Below are 18,865 nucleotides of genomic sequence, written 5' to 3'. Positions count from 1 at the left end.
ATGGTCCGTTCACTCATCCACAAAGAGCTTTTCCATGTGGAGCTGTGGAAATGCTAGGGCTAATCTGGAGCTAAATACAATTCTGCATGGGCATAAACTACTGCTGGCATACAAAGATCCGACAGACTGTACAGGTCACATTTCATATACACATCACTATTCTCTGATATGATATTGCCCATGTCATAAATGCCACAGACTGATCCAAGGATTACAGCATGAATAACAAAAAGGTTAACTGAACTTTCTTGCCCAAACTTGCTAACTCCAGCTGTGAAAATATAAATGAGGAACAACAAAAAAAACCCTACCTAAAATAACTCATCAAATTCTAAATAGGCCAGGGAATCAAGAGAAATGAAGCTTGCTAATGACCAAAATGATGGATGGAATAAATTCTATTGTTCTGACCTACTCAGAGAAATATCCTGATGTAAACTCTCCTATATTTTGAATTCAGGAACTGTTCATTCTAATTCTATACTTGGTACTGATAAGAGTTCTGGAGCTGTTCTCAGGTGACAAGATAATGAATAAGATTTGGGCTAAAATTAGAAAATTACACCTAGACATCAAACCAAATAACTAACAGGCAGACCATGCAACATATGCAAAGCTGGAGTAATGCTTTCACGGGGATAAACAGTGTGTAATAAACTTAAAGCTACACTAAGCAGTAATTTCTCTGCATTATCTATATTATATGTGCAAAGACTTGATTTATGCATTTGTGTCAATAAGTATGTGTCTGACTGTAAGGGAATTGCTTGCCTCTACTTTCAAAGTCTGACCTAGCTCATCTATATCTTTGACTAAAAAAATCTGAAGTATGCAGCAGTCAACAAGAAGACCAAACCGACTAGCTTTTTATTACCATTTAAACTTAACAAGCTGTTTAAATGTATATCCCATTTAAACATAATAAGCAATGCAAATAGCAAATGGTAAAAAACTTGGTCAGTTTTGCTAAAAAAGGCTAGTAATAGAGATGCAAGTTGCTTTAAGGCCACTTTGAAGGCATATGCCAGACTGCAAACTTTTGTTTGTTCCAGAGTACTCTCTTTGTGCAGTGTTGGCACTCAGATGCATTTATGCAATAAGCCCAAAGATGGTGTGAGAGAGTCTTTTATAATACTTTAATAACTCGGTAGGAAAACTAACTTCAGTGAAGAAACCCCTGAGTAGGTTTCAGTTAATAATGTATTGTGTACTTCAGCAGCTGAATTCAACTTATTTATAAAAAACCTAAAAAAACTCAAAAATAAATCCATCTGGGAGGTGTCACACTTAAAATAGTTGCACAGAGACCACAGAACTAAATGAAGAGGAAAAGATTTCTGTCAACTGGCTCCCATAAGACAAACAAAGGTGACATCCAAGTCCACAAAGTTGCTGTCTCACCCATGGCTCGGGTATGCGCTGTGTCTGCTGGGGAGGGGTAGCCAGTAGCAGCTACCACAGTTGGAATTTACCAGACCACAGAGGAGTAAAACACAGTACCTTCTGGCAAAAAAAAAATTAAATATTATTTGTCCTGCTCTACTTGGACCTGTCTTTAAACTTTGGGACAGCCAATCTTATTTGGAGTGAAGCAAGTTAAGGAGAGCACACAGGAGTTCACCAAGCAGAACTAAATAGTCTCTGGCAAGGATGCAGCAGAGCTGCAGCTGGAAAAGGATGTGCTCTACAGCCCTACCTTTAAACGCTTAACAAGCAAATGCTTCATTAAATTCCAATTACTTGTATTAGGCTCTATACATATTAAAACCCTGGTGCTGAACCCCAGTGATACCTCAGGTTTGTCCTCTCCTGAAACTCTAGAAATTTTACAGGCTGTACTGTAGTTCCTGTCTCAATACACGCCGTAGCTACCAATATATCATGTGTTACCAGTGTTATTCCTGGCTATTGGTAAGATTAATCTAGATAACTCCATTTATGTCTCACAGTAGGCAAGCTATACGCTTATGTTTCAGCAAAACAGCCAAAGAAATCTCCATCACCAAACCCAGCAACATTCCCCCTTCCCAATATCTGGTTTAAATAATTGAGATGAAACATCTCTTTACCTTCCAGGGGCATCTCCCTTTTCATCAAACCAAACTTCTTCTCCAGAAACACCAATGAACGAGGATTTGAGGAGGAACTCCAAGAGCTTGCTGCCATCAATTGGCTTCATAGCGTCACACAGCCCAACGTGTCCAGGGCAAAGGGAATGATGCATATTTTGTAGCCCATGAGCCATAGCATATATAGCATTAATGACAAATCCCATTTTACTGTCCTGCACATAATTTTCTTCTAGGCTCTCATTGCCTACAACAGTAAGAAAAAAGTGTTGTTATACACAAAGGTGAAATAACATGAAAAAATGAAAAAGCAATGAGATATAAAAAAGGGATGTTATTAATTCTCTTATAAAGCTTTAGAAGCATGAACAAGGTGCCAGCCAGGGATTTTAATTAAATAATAATAAAAAAACAACAAACAAACCCACTTTTTTTTTTCCCCCCAGAAATCTTTAATTCATTGAAAGTGAAATGCCTCATGAGAAAGCACCAGTTTAATCAAAGTGTCAGCTTTAATTTGTTCTTTTTGGAATTTTTACTTGTCATTCCACAATGCTATTTATGCTAAGAAGGGTTAAACAGCCCAGCATCAGAATGATACATTTCAGCTAGAACAATTTTTAAAAGCAATTTGCTTGTAAATTTGACTTTTTGTCACATTTGAGGATTTTTTTTTTTGAAATCTCATGTTTTTGAGGGCTAAGATAGCAATGTCCCTTTCAGTCTTAATAAGCAAACAACTTAAATCAGCAACACTTCTCAAGTTATCAGAAATAATCATTTTAACTAAAAGTAGTAGTAGATATGCCAATTTGGGATTGCTCCAGAAAGCCAAATAAAGTTTGTAACACTAAAAGACTGTTTACGTAACTGCAGCATGAGCAGACACCGAAGTCTCTGTCCGTTGATCAGAAACAATGGGGCAGCGGAGGTTTTCCCCACGCGGAGGTTTTAGCTCCCATCTGACGTGCAGGCACTACCAGAGGGTGCCATTTGCGGTTGCATTTCACATCAGACCCCGCCGGGTCCCGGGCAGTTCCCCGCTTCCCGTCACGAGCTGCTGAACACCGTCAGCGCCGACCCCGAGTCTCAGCAGACCTGTGCTGCCAGGGTCCCGAGGGAGCTGGAGGTAAGAAACCTCCCCGTTTTGTTTCTTTCCCCCGAGTCATTCTATCGCAATATGCTCCAAACCGCAAGATGCTTTTATCTGTAGACCTCCCACGTTACTCGGTGTTTAAGAGGCATTTGCAATCCCGTCTCTGTTACTTTGTCTAAGTAACACCTTGTCTACACTAGAGAAGTAGGATGTGTGAGAGACTAGGTGTTAACTGACACTTCTCAAATCCAGGTTGGAGAAGATAGTTGTCATTTTAATATGAAGAAAAGAGGAAAATCTACAACTTCACTGAAACTTTCAAGTCAAAAAATAGTTCCTTCCCCTAATGTAGATATCCTATGGCTTTCAAATCAAATCATGAAGACCATCCTTACATGATAAATGTAAGGAAAAGGCTCTCATTTGGTCAGTCTTCTCAGCTTGTTTGCCCTACAACTCAGAAAGGTCAACTGGGGATTCATTAGGATAGCGGAGATCTCAAAGGCAGGTACGTCTACGTTTCTTTCTCTGGGTCTTCCTCGCACAGGACACTCACTGCAACTGGGCAAGAAAGTCTTGCTTCAGAAACTGTTTTCCAGATGAGCTGAACGTAGCTAGCAGTTGTGACGGTGAGTTAAAAAAGCGTTCTGAAAATAGCATAATCTGACTGAATGAGTTCATGTGCTCCTCTCACTGCCATACACTCACCACCAGCACCACCAAACAAGGAGCAGTTAGAGAAATATTTCCCAGAGGCAACATATCTGCTACTTTCTTTGCAGGAGAAAGTTCATAGCTCCCATTCAAATCATGTGAAACCAATGCCATTTAGATCCGTGTTCAGAAACACAGAAAGAATAGAAACCTCATATGTAAGCTGACAGACTATTTACCCAGGGAAGCAAGGAGTACGCCACTATACGTACCCTCACTTATGCACTGCTTATAGTACGTACGGCACGGTCTGGACATTTGTTGCCTAAACATGTTAATGTGTGGTCTGTATATGCTATCTCTAGGTGTGTTTTATCTGCTGATTAGTCCCTTAGGATTAACACGCTGTGAATTTATCACTGATTCTGCTTTCTTGTAAATAGAAAATGAATGTGTTCTCCATCCCTACGTGAAAGAGAGGCGGAAAGCCCCTGAGCTCAGCACAGCAGTTCCCTCTTTCTTGTGAAGCTTCTAGGCAGCGAGTCATGGAATAGATCATAAAATGACTGATAATGCACAGCACTCACTATCAACTGTTTTCCACCTGAGAGTTTATCTCAGATACCTCCTTAATATCTCAACTAGTTAAAAAAAAAGGAACGTAAATCTCAGTGACACTTGCAGGAGATAATATTAGCATCCGTGTGCGTTTCCTGAGGCAAGCATTCATGTGGCTGCCGGAGGTAGAAAACTAAATGTAACAGAACTTGCAAATGTCTAAAAAGAGGCCATTTCCCTCAAGTATGTCAGCAAAGCATGCATCTGGTTTCTCATATTTCAATGTAATATACATACCTCCAAAGATAATAAATATTTGATGGTGGGAGGATTTGCTTTTGACTAATTAGGAGTGAACATCTACTTTACATTAAGGCTCCAAGCATATAGTTCCACACTGCAGAGGTGACGGCCTTAACGTCACCTATAGAAATAATTGTAGTGGAAAGCAACATGTGAAGCATTGTATGGTGATAAATTATCTACAGATTAGCAATATAAGCATCCCTATGTGTATATTTTCCAGTAAATCCAGTGTGAGAAGTCATACTTTACCTAAACTTAACTTCCTATAGTCAAAATCCATTTTATTTCATTTTCATCATTATAACTTATCGATATACTTATGCATTTGAGCTTGTAAAAATTCACTTATGACAATCCATAAGAAACGTGTGCTTCTTTTAAAATAAATGAAATCATGTTCAGCCAGAGACAAAACAGAGGCAATCAATGTTCAGTTAAGTTTTCATAGGACAGCTTTTCAATAAATGTAAGAACTATATTATGTTGTTATGGGGCTTCTCTATAAAGTTGTATTTTTCCTCAGTAGGACTTTGAAATGTAAAAAAGAGCAAAGCAAAACTCTGGACTGTGAACCTTTTATTCTTGCTTCCTCTCTCACCCTTTGGAAAAAAAATACCTTTGATCTACAATGACTAATTTGAACATTAGGGTTTATTACCATTAAAAATAGAAAAGTATTTTGTTAGCTTTCTTACTTTTTTTTATTTTATTTTAGGGACCTTAGCTTTCACTAAGCAAAAGAAAATTGTAAGTCATGTGAGTACTGGGTTAATTGCAGTCACTCAAATTAGGCCATTACTTTTTTGAATGACCTTGAAGATTTCAGGTGTCCTAAATTTCATACTTACTTATTTTTGTGTTGGATGCAATGCAAATCTTCCTTTAATAATTTCATTTTAACAGTTCCTCAATAGTCTGGGTCATTTTTTTCTTATCACAGTTTTGGTTTTAGTCTTTGTTCCTGTCAGTCAATCTTAAAGCTTAAACCAAAAAACTAAAGGAAAAAACCCCAGACACCACACCCTGGCTGCACACAACTGAGAAATACTCCCAACACTGCTAAAAGTAATACCTAAGTGGAAGGGGGAGGAAGAGAAGACAGACCAAAATTTCATGCAACTCACTGTAAGTTTTTCCTTTTACTGTAATGTGCCTCACATCTAACTAATATGAGCTTCAGCTCAGTACTGAGAAGGACCTAAATGTAAAGCAACCATGAATTTAGTCTAGTGCCTTTGCTGTGATGTCAGTGTGGGGTTAACAGTGCTCTTGAGAGCAGAGTGGGTACTTGTGTAAATCCCACTTGGCAAACTGAAATTAAGAAAAACTATACTATCAGACTTACGGCTAAAAATGAGTTAACTTTCATGTGTAAAGTAAAGATAGGAAAAGTCTATGTTAATATTCAAGAAGAAATTACGCACAAAGGATTACTCATTTGCAGTCCTCAGGCTAGGGCAGGAAGGAATTTGGGACGGAAAGAAATGTAAAAACATTTTGGTTGGGGAATCTGATCAATACCTAGCCAGTTGGTAAATTTTGAACACACACACACACATTTGATAAAGAACACAGTCTGTTCACAGATGACTCTTGATTAGAATAAAAAACCAAAATCTGTTGAATAAAATTGTTATAAATGATAATATTTCATCTGGAATGGGCAGATACTTTTATGGTTTGTTACTAACTGTCATCTGCTGAATATTCAAGGTCACATAAAAAGAGATGTTATTGTCTTGGTCCAGTTAGCAACTATTATGAGAGCTATCATCTTTTCTGGTGGTCCTGACAGAGGTCTGAAGGTCAAAGAAATTGTATATACTGTCTTCTTTAGTTGTAGCAGTCCTTCCCAGGGTTGATATGCTTTGTGGGTAGGCCATATGAGATTTTAGCTGTTGCAAGTTACAACATGGTGATGGTTACATTCAATGTGAGTGTTCATTTGTCAAAAAAAATTATTCTGGAAGCACAATTGGGACTAAATTTTGCTGGGAAGATGAAATAAATCTCCCATACTTGGGCTGTGTGTGTAACAACTTGGCACAAAGCCGTGCCAAGATGTAAAGAGGGCTCCCCCAACAAAATGCCAGGTGGCAGAACAGGGGTTACACCGCGAACTGGTAGAGCAGTACCCAGGCTTGCAACAAATGCCCATATGCACTGGAGAAATCACAGAGGCAGATTTCTTATGCTCTCCTTCAGTCCCAACGTACACCGCCTTAACCACAGGGTGGTCAAACACTGGAACAGGCTTCCTGGAGCAGTGGTTGATGCCCCAAGCCTGTCATGTTTAAGAGGCATTTGGACAATGCCCTTAATAACATGCTTTAACTTTTGGTCAGCCCTGAAGTGGTCAGGCAGTTGGACTAGATAGTCATTGTAGGTCCCTTCCAACTGAACTGAATTTAAAAAAAAACCAACAAAACAAAAGAACCCCCAATGACTCTGAAGAAATGTGCCCATCTTGCTCTGTACAAGTTTGTGTAGAGATGTGCTAGTGATGTAGCACGTCCTTGGAAAACAACGGAATTCACGTATCTTGCAGCGTCTCACATTAGAGAAGACCTGCCAAACTTTGACCACAGCAAATTTGTGTCACAGGATCTTGCAAGGAGCAGGGCAGAAGGCCAACAAGATGAACCGATCAGTCATTTCAAATCTGGGTCCCTAAAGGTAAGAGCTAAAGATTATATTGGCAACTAAATGACACAGGAAAGGTGATGAACAGACTTGTGATTTTAGTGGAATTGTAGGATATTTGGCTTCTTCGAAAAATTATAGTACTTTTATTTGGATGCTTAACTATCTAATTACGATTTTATCTTTGGACACATAAGAAAGAAAATGCAATCAATGCTACATTTCTCTTGTCACCAATTCCTTGAAATAATTTTTTTTCTATTTTATTTAGTAATGGCTAATCCTCTGACTAACCATGCCAAACTAAGATTCTGTGAAATTATTTTTGCAAAGGGTTTCATTTAGTTAAACTCATTTGCCATTATTGGTTCAGATATTTTACAAATATTGCCAGTTCACTCCCTCTTATGTTCTATTTATAACATCTCTTACATTATCTAACAATAAAGATAACAGCAAAATTATTTAACAAATTTCACTTTAAGGCACTGCAAAATGAATAACACAGATTATAATGTCTCTAAATGTAATTATTATAATGATGGTGTGTTCAAAACTTGCGCACTAACTAGCTTTTTCTCTTCATATTACCTTCTTAATAGCAAATGCATTCTGTTCATTAATATTGTATGGCTGAATGAAATCCTCACCTCTTGATGGTATAAAGAGGACTTCTGTTCATACCACTGCGCCCATTATGTCCAAATGTAAGTCACAGGCAACAAGTCAGATTAGTAAAAGTCAATTATTCTATATGAAAACATCCAAACACCCATCTCTTGCAGCCCACAATCAAATATACAGCTACAAGAATTTCTGAAGTTGCGTTCTGAAGTGAAGTTCCAGAAATAACTGCCTGTTTTCCAGGCGATTCCGGCTGTAGCTGACTGCCTATGAGGGAAAGGCCAGGAAATGCTACCTGCTGACCAGCACAAGCAATTGTGGATCAGGGCTGCAGGCTTCACTTCTCGTGGGCTGTCTCAATGACCTTGCTGTCTCTATGTGCAAGCCAATGTGACCACAAACAATTTGTGGAAAAATGATTTCATTTTTGTGCGTTTTATCGAGCCAAAAGAGGGGCAGAAAAAAATGGCATTGTTTCAATCTCAATTAAAAAATGATTTGTAATTTTCATGAGACAGAATGATAGGCTGAAAAATTTGTCACAGACCACAATAAATGCTTCATTCAACCTACAACAAATAACCCCATCATAGTAAATTATTGTTTCTTGTATGGCATCTGCTCCCAGGAAACCAGTTATTACACTGTTTTCAAACAAAAGCGGCCCATATGTGTAACGGTCACCCCTTCGCTTCCTACTTCGACGTCTGCATCTTTGCAGCAGGGAGGCAAGCTCAAGAGGCACCTAATACAGGGAAAGAGAGGATAGTAGAAGAGCTATCAAAAAGACACAGGGTAACTCAATTCCCATTGTATGTGAACTATTTGACTGGATGAAGCTCCACTACCTGTCAGGTAAGGGTGAGGATGGATGTATTATTTGAGAAACGGGATCTTCCCTTAGCTGCCTCTTGAACATCATGTCACCAGTCTATAGAAAATAATGCAGCACTTCTATACAATTGCAAGTTGCTCTGCCCTTTGGCAAGAAGTGAGGAAGCAGAGCTTTCACTGGAGCAGCTAAAAGGAAGGAATATCTTACAATATGCAGGTTCTACACCAGATTTCAAAACATGCTGATAAACGTTTGACATCTTGCAGTACTCATGAAGCAATAAATGGAGTTCACAGGGTTGCAGACTTCATTTTCAGGATGTCATTAAATCAGAAAGGTTTCACTTCCATTCTTCAAATGGTTTTTATTTCCCCAAGCAAAGAGATTCAATTCCTGCAATTATATTTGATGTATTTTTCCCTGAAAAGCTAGGATACAATTACAGTTACCAGTTGAGATACCCTGCTATTTTCTTTCTGAGCATGGGGAAATCTATGGGCCTCCCAGATACTACTGCTTTGTTACATCTAGTGAAAGTTGCTTTTTAATTAGGATTAGTGTACTTCTATTCTTGTATAAAACTACAGAGAGAAGTGAAAGCCATTCAAAAGGTGGGCATTCAGCAGAAGCTCCTCAAAAATTTGCACTAGAATTCTCTAAGGCACTGACAGGATGCTGATTGCAACAATATTTGTATGCAATGGGTTATTTATTTTCACTAGCAAAGTTGGTGAAATAACTAATGAGCTTTCTTCTCCTGGAATAAAGTTGATGTTGAATTTAAAAGGGTTTGGGGTTTTTTTTACTTACTTTTACCACCATATCTTTCACAGATGTCAACTCAATGGCTAAAGGAAACCAAAACATGAATTCAGCCATCAAGGCACAGGTTCTCCTTCATTTCAGATGTCTAATACCTAAACTTTAGAAGATTAGTCCCCTTTTTAGATATACACCCCCAGCGTCTTCAGTTTCATTGTCTGTTTTTGCGAGGATGCCACAATACTCTTCAGTGTTTGAAAAGAAGTGTCTTCCTTTTGTCTCTCCCTGTGTGTCAGAAGCAGTCGGCAGAGATTTTAATTAAATTTACTTTCCTGGTTCTCCATACCATGTTATGTAAGCACATTAGGGCTTTAAGAGCTTAGTGTCAAAGACTCCGGAATGAGGCTGGCATATACAAATATAACAGTGCCACAGCGAAGCTGAAATATTATGAGGAGAAATGACTGCACAAGCTGCTGACTCACTCATTAATCAGACGCAGGGGCAGTCTCAGACTCCCTAAGCACTGGGCAGGAGAAAGGGGACTGAGCAGCGCTGCCAGCCCTACGCCAAGTCTGAACTCGCAGGTCCAGCCCATCCACCACGCGACTTGGGAGCAAACTAAAAGGAAACTGATCTCTGTACCTGCTCCTGTATTTCCCAGTCTGCAAGCTTTGCTTAGCAGGCACAAGAATTTGAAGCTCGCTTCCCCTCCTTGCCCTTTCTGCCTCTCCCCACGGACATTCAGACTCTCGCAAAACTACATGACTCCAGGAAAAGCAGATTTAAGATGTAAACGCCAAGTGACAATGCACATAACTGATGCCCACACTGTGTGAGATGACAAAGCTGTGTGCGAATGTGCCTGTGCCCAAGAGAGCAGAGAGAGCTTTCCCCTTACATCTCCTTTCTAGCGACCCAAGGGAGCTGAGCAGGGGATGAGAAGACCGTCATTTCCCAAAGGCTGGCCGCAGCTTACTGAATGCCAAGATGGGGCATGCCTGATGTCTGTACGTGACAGTGCTGGGGCAAGCAGGCAGCGCACGTCTGGGTGAGATATTATATATTCACAAACACTCCCAGCTGATGTGCAATGCTGCAGCCCCTCTCTGCCTTGGGAAGAGGCTAGAGGGAAGCAGGAGGCCTTTGCAGCAGCTGGCAGCGCGGCTTTGCCAGCACTGCGTCACCGGAGTGGGAGGCAGGTGAGCGCAAAACAGACCTGCGGTGGAGAAAGAGTTCCTTTTCCCCTTCTCCATACATCTGCATCGCTTGCTCCCTCTCTTGTGTTGGCTAGCAGTAAAAGAAAGGACTCGAAGGGAAATACAATGCACCATTCAAGGGCCATGCTAACAGCACCGCTGGCTGCAGGCCAGCCACCCCAGGAGAGGGCTGTCTCTTCCTTCACTAGGCTGCTCCTGGCAAGGTGTAGCTCTGTACCATCACGGGTTTGCAATCTACACAGGTGTTCCTATGCAATTATAATTCCCATCAGTGAGAACTGAAAGAAACTGGTCACAGAGTTGAAAAGTTGCAAGAATACGTGTCCACAGAAAGTAGTTATAGCAATAGGAAAAAGAGCAGGAAACTGGATAACAAGCAGAGAACTTCCTCTACAAGTTAGTGTATATGGCACATGCTGTTAAATGCAGGTCTGGAGAGATCCACTTATAGCAGATGGCTTGACAGAAGCTCACCAGCCTAATAAAGCTCCTGTACAGAATGACAGTATGGCCTGAAGCCTTTGTGTTTCTTTCCAATGGGCTAAAATTCTTCATAAGGAATTTTACTTAGGAAAAAACCTAGGGTTTGTGGCCGTATGAGGATGATTTGCTGAGATACTTTCTCCTCTAAACAAGCCTGCAAGCTGGTATTTGAAACCTCTGCTGTACATACCCACTGCTATAAGCTGTTAAAAGCTTGGCAGGAAATTTTAGCATTGCTTCTCTTTGTTCCTAGGTTTTAGTGGAACGTTCATGATAAAATAGTTCTGAAGTGAAGACTGTTGTTCAATGAAATAGAAACTGAAGGATATACAGAGTATAGCTCAGCATAGGGTAAAAACTCCAGCCCCCTTCAAAACAAAAAGAAAGATCCACACTCGTGATATTTGTATGTGTTCCTGCAATGTGACCAGCTTGAGAAATACAATTCACAGAATGTCCAACAGTGAAGGAACATAACCAAAAATTGACAAGAAGGTTAAGTTTTAAGGTTATTGATTACCTCATTTTGGCTATTATCTTAATTCTTGTCCTTTGGAATTAATAGACTGGAAAACGACAGAAGAAAATAACTGTCCCTATTTGAGATAAATCATTTTCTGTATCTTGGACTCCCAGGCAAACACAGTTCAGTATCAGTTCAAATGGTTTGAAATGAAACATGACTTTGTATTTATCTGCCATCCTTTTCGTGGCTGCATTCATGCACCAAACTGGGGCTATACTCACAACTACCATAATGCACATAAAATTAGGAACATTCATTATTATGCACATTCTAATGAAGTTGTTTGGAATTAACTCCATCATGAAGCAAGTAAGCTGTAAAGATATTTAACCTACTTGATGATCATAAAAGAAATCAATAATTGGCCCTTCTACCTTATGGAAATTCATCACCAAATAAAATACTGTGATCACCTCTTGGAAGACTCATGGAACTGACTGCGAATCTGGCACAGAATGACAGTGGCTTGTTAGTACCTACAGTCAAATACCCAAATGTAATAATCAAGGCTAGAAATCTATAAAACTTTGCCTGTGATTCTGAACTTGAGGAATCCATCAAGTCGGAAGCAGTTTAGGCTTAAAAAAAATCTACTCTAATTGAGATGGTTAGGACATAACATTAAATGACATGTTCATTCTAGAAACAGGCAACAAAGAAGATAATCTGAAGTGATTCCAATGCCTTCCTCAGAGACAGACAGTAATTATTATGAGAGCTTGACAAATAATTATTATGATTAATTTGTTTTTCTTAAAAGCTGGACTGTGTACAAACTGCCTGAAAAATGACCACAACATGTTCTATTATTTATTTGAAATTATTATTTAACTTCTGCAGCAAGACATTATTTCTCAGCTCCTATTTTAATTAGAAATGAATATTTCATCTTATAAACAGGAATAAAATATGCCAGCTGAGGTTTTTTTTGTTCCTTGATTGAATGGTTTGTACATGTAATCAGCAGACACTGATTTCAAATCCTAATACAGCATTCAAAATCCATCTTATTATTTCATTAGCCGACTAAAATTTAATGCTGACAAAGACATTTGAACGGTCAATCTCAGCATTTGCATTTAAAGGACGTAGGCAATAACAGTTATTTTAATGGAAGATTCACAAACAGGGTGAATGGAACGGAGGGCTTTTGCCCTGACTGATCCTGGTCAGAGGCCACACTCCGATCTGGCTTCATGATCCCCCAGTCCCAATTTATTCTTCGACTTTCATTCTTTCTTTTTTTTTTAAATTATTTTCTCTTTTTTTCTTCTGTCCCCTTTCCTGGGAATGACAACAGGGAATTCAATTTGTTACTCTTACTGTGTGTCCTGTAGCTCCCAGTCCAACAATAAACTATCTCTGAGCCTGTCCCTCAGACTCTGCAGGGTCCCACAAGTGTCCGTGCTCCCAAAGCCTCAGGCACCGTTTTAATACAATTGGTTATTATCGCAGAGATCTTGGATGTGCCTGCTTCTCTTGCTTTCTTTACAGCCTTCCTCCAGTGCCATCCTGGATCCTGACCCAGTCTCTCTAAGGACAGGATTCCACAGAGCCCATTTTCTACATGACCTGAACTCCTATGGAGAAACAATTAAAAAGAAAGAAAACCCAAACTTGTCTTCCCCACTCCCTCAGGTAACTACATAACCTTGCTGCCTTATTCACACACTCCATTAAAGACAGATTTAGAATGACTGTTCTTAACAGATCTGTTATTTGGAACAAGTCTAGCAGATAATACATTGCTGCTACTCTTACGTGAGACAGGAATGAATACACTTTAAATCAAATTCATTTATGAATGTAAAGAAATATTTGCAGAGTTTTATGTTATATGATTCGCTTTAATTGTGCTTTTCACTCTTAATTAAAAGAAAAAAAAAAAAAGCTGAGTCAGATACCCTTACAGATATCCTATCATAACATACAATGATGGAAAAATGAAAAGTACAGGAAATAGGACTGATTAAATTTCAAGTGTCATGCTTTTCATATGAAGACTAAGACTTTATCTGAAAGAAAGAGATAGAACTCAGTAATTGCACTGCAGCTTTCAGAACATTAACCACCTTACATACTTAAATTAGGAACCTGAATACATATTCAGGCACCTAATTAACTGACTTGATTAATACCTGAACTTCTCTAGCTGCTGTTGACTTCCATGGGAATTATGGGAGATCAGTACCCTTAAAAATGAGGCCAGTTTATCTAGGTCTCACAGCATGCACTTCAGGAGCCTAATTTTGGGTATCTTCATCAGGCAATGCTGGTTCAGAGTTGAAAATAAACAACCTTCATATTAACCATAGAATGTATTGCCACTGAATGGGGCAAAGAAGTTTACAGAAATCTAGTTCCAGTGCATGTTAAATATTCGGCACCAGTACAACACCCAAAACTATTAGTCAGGGTCTTTAGATCAGAGTGGAAAAATAGGATCAAAAGAACAAAATACACATATTCATTAGCCTATCTTCTCTGGACATCTGTGCTCCTATCTGCCATGGGGACAGCAAATGGAATAAATCACACAAGCTCTTTTCCATCCATTGATCTACACCTGTAAACATTTAAGTACTAGCTCATCTCCCCTCGTGGTAGGATACAAGCCCATGGCTGGCAGGCACAGACTAGCTGGCCTAACTGGTCTTTTCCTATTTTAAATTCCAGTGGTTCTGTACGAGTCTGAAGAATAGCCAAGAAAAATATCTAATATTTATCATGCTTTAAAACACTATTGATTGAAAATGGGTTTCAGAATTCTTGCATGACAGTGTACCACCCATCAGCCAGTACTATAGGTTTTCTTTTTCTTTTATTGTTATTCTAAAAGAACAAACCACTTCTTTCTCAACTTCTGTTCTTACTGTTAAGGTGGTGTTAAGAACACCAGCATTAGTTACCCAAGTATAACTCAATATGAACACCAATGCATCTCATTTCTGCAGAAATATAGCTCCCTCCAAATTTCTCCTTTTCCAAGTTTACTGTTGATTTTGCATTGGGTTTTGTTGTTTGGTTTTTTTAAATAGACCATATCGTCACACAAGAAACCTTCTGTCTGAAGGGATAGCCTCCTGGAAGCACATGGCTGCACGCCGATGGGGTGGATTTCACGTGCAACATGAGTAATTGCTGCGCGCCCAGACTCCCCAGCAGCCCTGCAGCCCTGCAGTCGCTCTCAGAGACTCCCCTTCCTTCCCGGGATCAAAGGCAGCTGCTCTGGAGCTAAGAAGCCACCCTAACTAGTGCCTAGTTGGACCATGTTATAATTTAACAGAGCACACTCACAGTTTTTGGTTTAAATTAAGTGTAGTTTTCAAATGATTGTTAGGAGGATCCAAATGTTCTCTTGTAACCCTTGCAATGTGCAATATATTAATCGCAAATACACAGATCACAAAGATCTACTTCATTTTCCCCTTAACTGGAGATATGCCTAGAGCCGTGTTCAAGTACACTATCGCAAAAAAAGATTCATTCTAAAGCTAAGCTAAGATTAGAAGCTTCTGAGTGATGTCTGCATGAGGACAATGCATTGCTGATTAGCAGCAAACTAGAGCTAAACAAATCAGAAGATAAAATAAGTAGCCCTAATCTTTATTCACACATTCAATTCAATAGAAAAACAGAAGCAGGATTCTTTCAGATGTGAAAGAATTTTAAAAGCATTCATTTTAGCACACCTCCTTTTTTCCTGGGTGTAGCCAAATGTGGCAATGTAGGAAAAAAAAGGCTATCCAGCCCAGCCAAACCCAAATTACTGAAGTACTTACCATCTCACAAGTAAATGGGCCCTTGTGATGTGAATTTTTAGGCAAAATAAACCTGGAAAAAGAGACAGAGTAAACTGGCCTTTGCAGAAAGTAGACAGGACACTGCATAGCTTGATGTGTAGAGTGCTATTGGTTTGAAGAGAAGAGCCCTGATCTTCCATCCCTATAGAGCTGAGCCTGAATCCAGAACTAAATTAAAGGTTCAAACTTGCAGGTTCCTCCAAAACTGCTTTCTATTATATGAATCTCAAAAATCTAAGCTGAAGGAAACCTTTAGAAATCATCGTGTCTCACACCTTGCTGCGTTGCAGTGGCCCTCTCTGGCTCAGCCAGCAGCCCAGTCTAGCTGCAGTAGCTGCTTTCATTATTTTTCCCTAGTTCCCTCTACACTAGCAGACTTCTGTGCTCCCCCAGACCTCCCAGTATGAGCGGGAAAACAAGTTTATTCTAGCAGCGCTACTCTTTGGAGCACACACCTTCCATCAGATTATTCTCCTCATGCATACCAATGCAGTTTATTCTGAGTAGGAAAGTTTGTGATTTGTACGGTTCAATTTTACTACTCAGGCTACTAATTTATTGTTCTTTATGCCACTGCTTGCCCAAGCTCTATTAAGAGGAACCTATTTATTTTAAGAACTCTATTGGCTATTTTTCAGAAAATATCCTTGTGCACAAAGGGTATCTCTGGGCTGCAGCTAGACTTGTGTGAGTGTATGGGTTTGCACCTACACACGTTAGCCTCTACTGTATCTCCTTTTCACTTGTATTTATTGGGTAATGCTGCCAGTAACGACAACCCATAAAACTGCAAGCTGAGTTTAAAAACTTTCCACCTACAGGTAAATGAGGAAAGGGAAGATACGATCTAATAAAAGACCAGAAGGGCTGACAGAAGGCAGTTGGCCCTGTTTTCAGATCAGCTACTTGTGTCATTTAATCTGGTTTACTCACTGATTTGGTTAAATACTTATATGTAGGCTAATTGTTCTGATGCGTGACCTGCACAAACAATTCATTTCTAGGAACAAGTAAATTAATTTTAATTGTGTGCTTTTGTCCTCACCACACTCCCGACACAAGTTGAAAGCACCTGGGACAGTCTCAGCAGTCGTTCTGCAGGCACAGGAGACAGGAGCCCCGAGGAGGTACAAGGGAGCGTGATTCACGTGTCCTGCTCCTTTGCAGCACCATCGGTTTACTCGTGTAATGGAGAAGGCTGAATGTCACAGCCTACCCGAGGATTGTTTTAATCCCAGAAGTGGAAACTTTGACTGTTAAAACCCACAGTGGAAAAATGTAGGTGTAAATATTAGATTCAGAAAACTTTTTTCATATCCTGCTGTAAGATGTATATGTTCTGCAAATTATCTTCTATGCTGTTTACAAAGGTATATGTATACTGCTTCTTTCCTTTATTTGACGATGACCTCATCTTTTCATGGATCCCAAAAGAAGAAAAATGTTTATTGTTATTGTATTTTGATTGACAGTCTGGTTTAAAAGTGTTTTTGGAAATATAAAATATTAGATAAATGTAGCTGCTTTCTTCCAAGCACAGAAATAAGAAGCTAGAAGCAAATGAACAAAAAAACCCTGGCCATAGATAATGTCTTATCTGAATAATTCATGTGGTTTATCACAGACAAGCACATTATTAATCTTCCTCTTCTTTAAGCCTTAAAAGCTGTCTGTAACCTTGCCTGGGAAATAAAATGAGACTACAGCTCTCTTATCTGCTGCAAAAAAGCCTTGACTAAAAAGCGTAGCAACTAGAGTTCTTTCAGACAAGTTGTCCCTAATAGGCTTCATTCTAGGTGCCCACAAAATTGAGATCAGTTTTGATCACTACTGTGGGATGAATCCTAGGATCTCCTGCCTCATACTGAAGACAAAGAGAGTGACACAGGACTCAGCTCCTTCTCTACCACAGGTACCTTGTGTATATAATGGCAGGGTTAGGGAGGGTGAGTCACAGGATACATAAGGTACAATAGCTTGATTCTTTCTTCAAAAGCTTATGAATGTGTCTCCTACATACCACACAGGTGATTTACAAGCAGTGACTGACCCGGCAGAGTGTGCGCTCAGGCTGTTCTCTTTTAATTAATATTTCTGACCTATTGTAGTGAAAGTAGTTGCTACTATAGGAGCTTCTGCTGATGCAGAGTCTCATGGGACAGGTGGTCCATGGGGGAGCTTTGCAGATGTTGAGATTAAAGGAACATTCTCAGAGAAGCACCTACGAGCACCTCTGACACAGCAGAATGAATAATGGCTGCTGGATCTAATTTGTCCAACTCGCAACATAACCCGAAACAGTCTTGAAAACCACTCAGATCAACTTTCACTGGAAATGCATTCACCCTTTCAGCAAAGTGTAGAAAAAAACAAGTACATGTCCTGGAGTACTTTGTCCACTGATAGGAGAAAATGAGGGCCCCATGTTATCTCATATAAATTTCTCAAAACTAAGGTGGGTCTTGAGAAAAAATCCTTGATTAAGAGAAGCTCTGAACTACATTACTGGTGGACTGGATGTAGTCTGAAAGATGCATTAGCCAAGTACAAAATTGTCTGAGGATGGCAACAGGTCAGCAAGCAGTCTCCTATCTTCCTATCTGGTGCAATAAGTGCAATCAAGGAGAACTTCACAGACAAATACAGGAAAACATCACGACAGGCACAAGTAGAGGCTCTGCAGATCTTCTAAAAAGACGGTATTATCCTATGTCAGAAAAAAAACCAACCTCACTAAAACTATAAGGACTCTGTCTATGTCTGGATGAGATAAAACCAGTTACTTTTTAATGAGTCGGTGATAATGGTGGTAAACTCTTAGGGATGCTTTTCAGAGAAATCTTAACTAGAGGCAATCAAGTCAAGCTGGCTCCAGAAGCACTTGTTGAAATGATTGGATTTAGTAGCTTGGGTATAAAGTCCCATAGACATAACCATACTACTCTTGTACTTCAACTGTTACGTTCATGTAACACTGCACCGCTCTTTGCATGCTGTGTGGGTCTCCAATATCTAAAACATCTCTACACCATGCTCTACATCTCTTTCACATTATGACTATACAAGCAAAGTGGATGATTCAAGATGTTTACAGTGACAAAATAATCTATGTTCCCTGCAGTTTTTTTTCTCAAGAAGTATGACTCTGCATTATTCATACCAAAGCATAAATGCCTTTTCTGCAGTATTTAGTCTTCCTCACAAGCTCTTTTCTGCCATCATTATTATGTTCTGCCCATGATTTAACATGCTATGAAGATTTATGGTGGACATCCAGAACTACTTA

General features: G+C 39.5%; 1 protein-coding gene across 2 annotated transcripts in view; it reads right to left on the bottom strand.

The window, feature by feature from the left end:
• GRM1 (glutamate metabotropic receptor 1) overlaps positions 1-18,865 on the bottom strand; it is a 197,906-nt gene that overhangs the window by 45,187 nt on the left and 133,854 nt on the right. For both annotated transcript variants that reach the window (XM_069786948.1, XM_069786947.1), the window contains exon 5: positions 2,070-2,316. In XM_069786948.1, coding sequence (XP_069643049.1) covers positions 2,070-2,316 — 247 coding nt within the window. The remainder of the gene's footprint in view (positions 1-2,069; positions 2,317-18,865) is intronic.

The sequence above is a fragment of the Haliaeetus albicilla genome, chromosome 7 (assembly GCF_947461875.1).
Source record: "Haliaeetus albicilla chromosome 7, bHalAlb1.1, whole genome shotgun sequence".
Taxonomy (NCBI): domain Eukaryota; kingdom Metazoa; phylum Chordata; class Aves; order Accipitriformes; family Accipitridae; genus Haliaeetus; species Haliaeetus albicilla.
Note: the sequence above shows the minus strand (reverse complement) of the source record. Positions and strands in the feature narration are given on the sequence as shown.